The following is a 7,487-nucleotide window of genomic DNA, read 5'->3' on the forward strand; positions in this document are numbered from 1 at the left end:
AGCAGGAGACCGGCGCCACCTTGTAGTGGCGGGAGCGGCTCCCGACATCTCCCCCTTTTTTATTAATTAAAGGCCATTTCAACCAGAAAAATTAACACACCATGAGGTCACCGATCAGCCTGCTGAGCCAACAGCATCAGCGATCAAGGAGTTTACACAGTGTAGGAGACCCTCTGCACCCTTAGCCCCGTGCAATGGGAACCCGAGCCCTGGGGAGTGCAGAGGTCTGTCCAGAACAGCATCCCGGTGCAATGGGAACCTGTGCCCTTCAGGGGTGCCATAAGTTCTAGACAGAGTCTCAACGGTTGAGCAAGTTAAGCCAAACTTGGGGGGATGCCCCCTGTTCCACAGCCAGCATAGCCTGCACCATGGCCACATTTTTAAGATGTTGTTGTCTCTTGAATCTGCAGAGCAACCAAAAACAGAGGAGCAGTCCTGCAAACAGGGTTACTCCAAACATTCCCACTCCAACCCACTCCTTAAAATAGGAGAGGGCGGAGGACACCCAATTAAACAATCCTTGAGTAATGGAAACGTCTAGGCGAGTGGAATTAATTTGAACAATTGCTAGGCGTAATTTTCTTATTGTCTCATCAAATTCGGCGGACCAATTAGATTGCAGCAAACGAGACAATTCTATGGATAAATTTGCAGCCCTAGTAAACCTGTTATATGGAACAGAAGTTACACAAATTCCTGGTAATGTAGTTTCGCATCCCAACTGAGCCAGCTGCCACAAAATCTCTAGCTGTTCTTGAACCAAATCAATACGTTGATTAACTATCATTAATCCTCCTTTTAACTGATTGTTCATGGAAGCCTGTATATCTATCGCTTCACTAACTGATGCTGACAAATTATTGAGGGTATGAGCCGTGGCAACCTGGCCATTTAATGCTAAGGCTGATATAGTCAGGGAGGCTCCAACCGCCGCAGTGGCTATAATAGCCACTATTGCTGCGGTGATACCAAAATCACGCTTTTGACGAAATAGGGCCAAAGAACTACTAGTCCTCACTGGAATAGGCAGAAAACGGGGCATGCGGGCTACAGTAGCCAAGTCATACTCACTAGCATTCCAACACAGAGCATAAAAACATCCAGTATAATTACAAACTGTCCAAACAAATGGAGGCCAAACACAAACTGGGGTGGGCTCCACCGACTTTAGTCCTCCTAATTCCGTCGCGGATATGGATCCAGGTCTGACATTTGCAAGCAGAGTGGTAGTAGCTGTCGCTCCACCCAAAATGGTGACCATGGGTGAGAGATCTGTGCAACTGCCACCAACACCACACAGCAGCCAAATATTAAAGGGATTGGTGGGGTAATTCCAGGGACTCATTTCGGTGTAATTTCCATACCCTTCCAAGGGTGAAAAGGTAAAGAGTCCATTTTCGAGCAGATGCGCTCTGCGACTCTGACAGCCCGTCCATGGGAAAATAATTGAAGAGTCCGCATGCCGGCCAGTGCAGAAGGGGGCGTACTGAGGTTGGTGCTTTCGTTCATTGCTCCCATAAGATGAACCGTGCTGTGGCCACCATCCAAAAAGGACCGTAGCATTAGCTGAAGATGTACGATTCCTGATGGTCTCTTTTCCTAACTTGGCATAAGAAAAATTTCCTAGCTTTATACATGAGTCAGCATGAGTCTGGTTGGTTGTAAAACAAAGACTGCCGTTATTTGGCTGGGTGTTGTTGTCTGGTATAGGGGCTATGTCCTGAGACATTGGCAAATATGGTAGCCCAATGGAGTCATTGGTGGTAAAGAAACGGGGGAAGACTTGTGCATCATACATGACTGGCATTGGTCGTGGGAATGTTGATAGGATCCCCCAGCGGATCTCCTGGGTCTCCACCTTCAGGTCCATCTGCACTCCGCTCAAGATCAGGATCAGGGTTAAGATCAGGCTCATCTTGCTTGACCACTCTGGTCAGCCGCGCTGGAACCCAAATCGGATTTTCTTGGTCCTGTGGGAAAACACAAACAGCTCCCCTGGATCTTATTAAAATAGGATCCGGTCCTTTCCATTGATTATCAAGCACATCTTTCCATTTTACCAGCTCATTTGAGGAGGCATGGTCAGCATGTCTGTCTGCAGCAGACCGCCCACACGAATCCAATTTCAAAAAATTTAAAGTAAATAAAGCAAGGGATATGGTTGCTTTCTGTCCCATTGTAATGGGGCAGAGTCCCCCCTTCTGTTTTTGCACATAAGTCTTTAAAACACCATTTGCCCGTTCTACCATGCCTTGCCCTTGTGGATTATAAGGCAATCCTGTTACATGATGAACTTCCATTTTTTGGCAGAACTGTTGAAAAACCTTAGATACATAAGCAGGGCCATTATCAGTTTTTAGCTGACGTGGCTTGCCCCAGGCTGCCCAGGCCTCCAGACAGTGGGTAATGACATGAGCCGTTTTTTCTCCTGACAGGGGAGTGGCATGAATCACTCCTGAGCATGTATCAACAGATACATGTACATATTTAAGTCTGCCAAAGGCAGGAACATGAGTAACATCCATCTGCCAAATATGTAATGGCTTAAGACCTCTGGGGTTGACTCCAATGTTGGGTGATGGCCGAAACTCCGCGCAACTGGCGCATTTTAAAACTATCTCCCGAGCTTCTGCGCGAGAGACGCCAAATCTCAGCCTGAGCGTATCAGCTGGAACATGATACAATTCATGAAAGGAGGTGGCATTTTTTACAGGATTTAATGCAAGACAAATTGCTCTGGTAGCCTTGTCTGCTAAATCATTAGCTCTTGTCATAGGTCCAGGCAACAAAGTATGAGCTCTCATATGCTGTATGAAGAAAGGATTTGCTCTATTCCTAATAATATGTTGTATCTCATCAAATAATATTGCCACAGTACTTTTAGAAGAAATCAATCCCACTGTCTCTAGAATTTTTACTGCTCCCACCACATAGTGTGAGTCAGAAACAATATTTAAGGGCTGAGAGAAGTTCCTTAGAACTTCAGCCACTACTGCACATTCAACCAATTGTGGGGAGGAAAATGAAAACTGCTTTTGAGATGATTGTCCACCCACAACATAACTCCCTATGCCAGTTTTTGAGCCATCAGTAAACACATCAATAGCCCCTACAATAGGTTGGCTTTGTGTAACTCTTGGAAAAATAAATGCATTAGTTAAAGAGAAGTGCAACAATGGATGTTTAGGATAATGATTATCTATATTACCAGTAAAGGTGCAGCGAAGAATTGCCCACACATCCAAAGTGGCACATAACACCCCTACTTGATGAGCGGTGTATGGCACAAAAATAGATGCTGGCTCACAGCCAAAATGAGTCAGGGCTGATTGAACACCCTTTAAGGCTATTTCTCCAACTTGAGTTGGGTAATGACTTAACACCTTTCCTGGAGATGTCTGAGAATGAATCCAAAGCAAAGGTCCCTGCTGCCATAGGACTGCGGTGGGTTGCTGTGGTGATGGGATAATGCATAAATGGAATGGACTGAAGGGGTCCAGCCGAGTTAAAGAGGCTTCCTTAAGCCTATCTTCCACCTTAGTTAATACTTCAGCAGCCTCCGCTGTAAGCTGCCTACTAGAGGTAATGGCTGAATCTCCTTCAAGGATGGCAAACAAAGGCCTAAGTTCTGCAGTAGTTAAATTCAAGTAAGGCCTTAGCCAATTAATATCGCCCAAAAGTTTTTGAAAATCATTAAGCGTGTTGAGCACATCTCTCCTAATGGTAATCTTTTGAGGTCTAATGCATCTAGGATAAATAGTTGAGCCAAGGAAATTACCGATCTCTCCCTCTTGTACCTTTTCAGGTGCTATGTACAAACCCTTTTGTTTTAGGTTAGCGGACAACATCTCAAATGCCTGTTGCAGTAATGCTTGCTCAGCATGGCATAGCAAGATGTCATCCATATAATGACATACCTTAATAGCAGGGAACCGATTTCTAACTGGCTGAATAGCGTTGGCCACATAGAGTTGGCACATGGTTGGACTATTGGCCATTCCCTGAGGTAAGACCTTCCACTGATACCTCTTATCAGGTTGTTCATGATTTACACTAGGCAAGGTAAATGCAAACCTAACTCTATCCTGATCGTGTAAGGGAATAGAGAAGAAACAATCTTTAATATCTACCATTACCAAATTCCAGTTCGCAGGAAGGGTAGACAACAATGGTAGGCCTCTCTGAATTGGCCCCATAACCTGCATTTGTTTATTTATAGCTCTTAAATCATGCAACAATCTCCACTTTCCAGATTTTTTCTTAATGACAAAGATGGGAGTATTCCAAGGTGACTGTGAGCACTCAATATGGCCATGGCTGAGCTGCTCTTGAACTAGCTGCTCAGCTGCTGCAAGCTTTTCAGAGGTTAAAGGCCACTGAGGAACCCAAACTGGGTCCTCTGTAGTCCAGGGAATGGGAATCGCCTCCTCAGTGGCCCCTAGGAAAAACCCAGGCCTGTTCTATCTTTCTTTTCCGAGGTTGGGATAGGGCTAGTGCGTCCTTGCAGGCATTTACCCAGTCCTTTACCTGGAACACATCCCATGTTCTTCATTATTTGTTGACTTTGAGGAGAGTATTCATTAGTTAAGGTAAAATCCAATTGTTGTAACACATCCCTTCCCCATAAATTAATGGGAAGAGGTAGCACATAAGGAGCGAACATGCCCCTTTTTCCTTCCTCATTTTGCCAATGCAAAGTCTTCGCACTCTTTTGAGGAGCATTTTCATATCCCAACCCTTGTAGGGATTGAGATGATAGAATAAGAGGCCATCGCGACGGCCACCAAGTTTTAGAAATTATGCTGGTATCTGCTCCAGTGTCCAATAGACCTTGAAAAGTTTTCCCTTCTATTATCAAACTCATCATAGGGCGTTCTTGCATACCCAATGACAAGAACATATGCTGTCCTCCCGAGGAACCAAAGCCTTTTTCTCCTCGAGTAGTTTTATCACTTGGGAAGTTCTGATGTAAACTGGGTAAGATCAAAAGTTGGGCCACTCTGTCCCCAGGCGAGATGGCACTAATCCCTCTAGGGGAGGAACATAACATTTGAATTTGTCCTGTGAAATCTTGATCAATGACTCCTGGATGAACTTGCAATCCTTTTAAGGTGGCAGATGAGCGGCCAATTATCAGTCCCACTGAACCCTCTGGCAAGGGGCCTGCTAAATCTGAAGGTATAGGCTGACATCCCATTATAGGTGTCAATACTGCTCTGGTGGTGGCACGCAAGTCCAATCCTGCTGATCCGGAGGTTGCTCTCCGGATGGAGTCATCTTCACAAACCCTTTTGATTGGTAGGGTGTCTGCTGGATGGCCCCATACATTTGTCTTGGGCCCTGGGGTCGGGGGCCCCTGTTCCCGTTTTTTGGCTGCTCAGTAGAGCGCTCCGGAAGGGGCCTCCCCTGATTGTCCTTAACAGACCTGCATTCATTTGCCCAATGCTTTCCTTTTTTACACCTTGGGCACAACCCTGGCTGTTTGACAGGCTGAGCATTAGGGGTCGCAGTTGGCGCCCGACACTGCCTTTTCATATGACCCATCTTTCCACAATTAAAACACTTTGCATTTGCAGCCTTCTGAGCTGATAATACCGCAGCTGCGATGCCCTGATTAGACAGTGGACCTCCTATCTCTCTGCACGCTTTCATCCAAGCGTTTATTCCTTTTCCTTTCCAGGGAGTAATGGCATTCCTACACTCCTTGGTACATTGCTCAAAAATTAATTGCTCCACAAACGGTATTGCGCCCTCAGGGTCCTCAAATATTCTTCCTGCTGCTTCCATCATTCTAGCCACAAAGTCTGAAAAAGGCTCTGTAGCTCCTTGTATAATCTTTGTCAAATTTCCGGTAACCTGTCCCTTATTTGGTAAACTCCTCCAGGCACGAACAGCTGCCTTGTTGATCTGTTGGTACACCTCAGCAGGATACATTGACTGATTAACAACCCATTGACCTTGACCTGTAAGCATATCATAATTCCATTGAGGGTGCTGATTAGTTGCATTCTGCCTAGCCTGAGCCATGCATAATTCCTGATAAATTGCTCTCCAATCAAGATATTGACCCATAGAGAGACATGCCTTCACGGTATTATTCCAGTCAGCAGGAGTCATAGCATCAGCAGCTAGCCTCTCTACCAATGCCAAGGTAAAAGAGGCACTGATACCATACGTCTGTACTGCCTCCACCAATGTCTTCAGTTGTTTCAAATCTAGAGGAGCATATTGCCCCTGATTTTGAGCATCTTCCCATACAGGAAATGCTGCTTGTATCTTTCTAACTTCCTTTTCAGGAATGCGTGACGGCCTTCCTCCTGATCCTGTGTGTTTTTCCACTTCCTCATAGGGAGGAGCTGTTGTACTGCACTTAAAAGCTACAGAGCCACGCCCAGGTGAATAAGGCGGGACGGGGCCATATCTCTCTTCCTCATATTTTGCAGCTTCCTCATCTAACTCTGCCTGCTCAGCAGGGTCAAGACCCGACTCCTCAGAGTCAGATGACTCCTGCTCATCCTCCCCTTCAGAAGAAGATGATAGAGTGCAATTTTTGAACTCAGTGAGGAGCGGATATAATTTAGGTTTTTCATCCTCATCTTTTTTTTCTTGCGGGGTTGGTAAGAGTTGCAATCTTTTTGCCTTATCTTCAAGCTCCTCTTCCTTCTTTGCAAGTTGTGCTGCCCTTTTTTCTAACTTAGCTAGCTTGGTTAACACATCCTTGTTCTCATGACTTTTCTTTTCTTTTTTCTTAGAAGGCTTCTTCCTTTTATTAGCCTCTTTACCCTTTTCAGCTTCTGATACACTATCCTGATGGTCTGACAAGACCCGCTGGCCTTCCTTGATCTTTTCCTTGCACCTCTCATCCTTAATGCACGATTTGAACAATTTATACAGTGGCCATACCCCTGGTCTTAGGGTCCCCTGTTCCTTTTCTCGTGTCAGATCCCCACTTAGCTTGCTCCATGATCCTTCCGTAAGGGACCCGGAGAGAACGAACCAGGGAGCCACTCGATCTACTTCTTTGAGAAAGTTCTGCAACACCCGATCTGGGACCTTAAGCTCCTTCTGTTTCAACAGCGCCCGCGCTGCTTCTAGAAGCGGCTTATTCGGATGGTTGCCCATTGCTCCTTTATCTACAGGGGAGGGTGTGGCAACTCAGTTATCTACTTGAGGATTACAGCCAAATTATGCAGTGTCGCAAAAAGGACGAATACAAACCGTATCCCGTTTCCCACAATTAAGACACAGACAACAGAAAAGAACGAAAACGAGACTAACAACGAGAAACGGAATCACCCAGACCACAGAAATCATACCTTGCTGAAAAGTCTCCGGAGTTTCTCAGGTCACTGGCTTGGATCCTCTTTCCGACGAGCAGTCGGGGTCCTCAAAGCTGTCCCTCTACCCGGGTTCGGCGGCTTCCCGGGTTTCGGCACCACTTGTCGCGCGCAGCCTTCGCCGATAAGGATGACGCGGCAACCGAGGAG

General features: G+C 46.0%; 1 protein-coding gene across 1 annotated transcript; it reads right to left on the minus strand.

Moving 5' to 3' along the window:
• Nucleotides 1–15: 15 nt before the first annotated feature.
• LOC129685661 (uncharacterized) lies at nt 16–7,481 on the minus strand. The gene is made up of 2 exons (XM_055619167.1): nt 7,317–7,481; nt 16–1,970 (listed from the first exon to the last, which is right to left on the minus strand). Exon 2 carries the CDS (start codon nt 1,913–1,915, stop codon nt 299–301), a length of 1,617 nt encoding a protein of 538 aa, XP_055475142.1. The 5' UTR covers nt 1,916–1,970; nt 7,317–7,481; the 3' UTR covers nt 16–298.
• Between the last annotated feature and the right edge of the window lie 6 nt (nt 7,482–7,487).

The sequence above is a fragment of the Psammomys obesus genome, unplaced genomic scaffold (genome assembly GCF_907164565.1).
Source record: "Psammomys obesus unplaced genomic scaffold, mPsaObe1.curated_primary_1811, whole genome shotgun sequence".
NCBI classification, from domain to species: domain Eukaryota; kingdom Metazoa; phylum Chordata; class Mammalia; order Rodentia; family Muridae; genus Psammomys; species Psammomys obesus.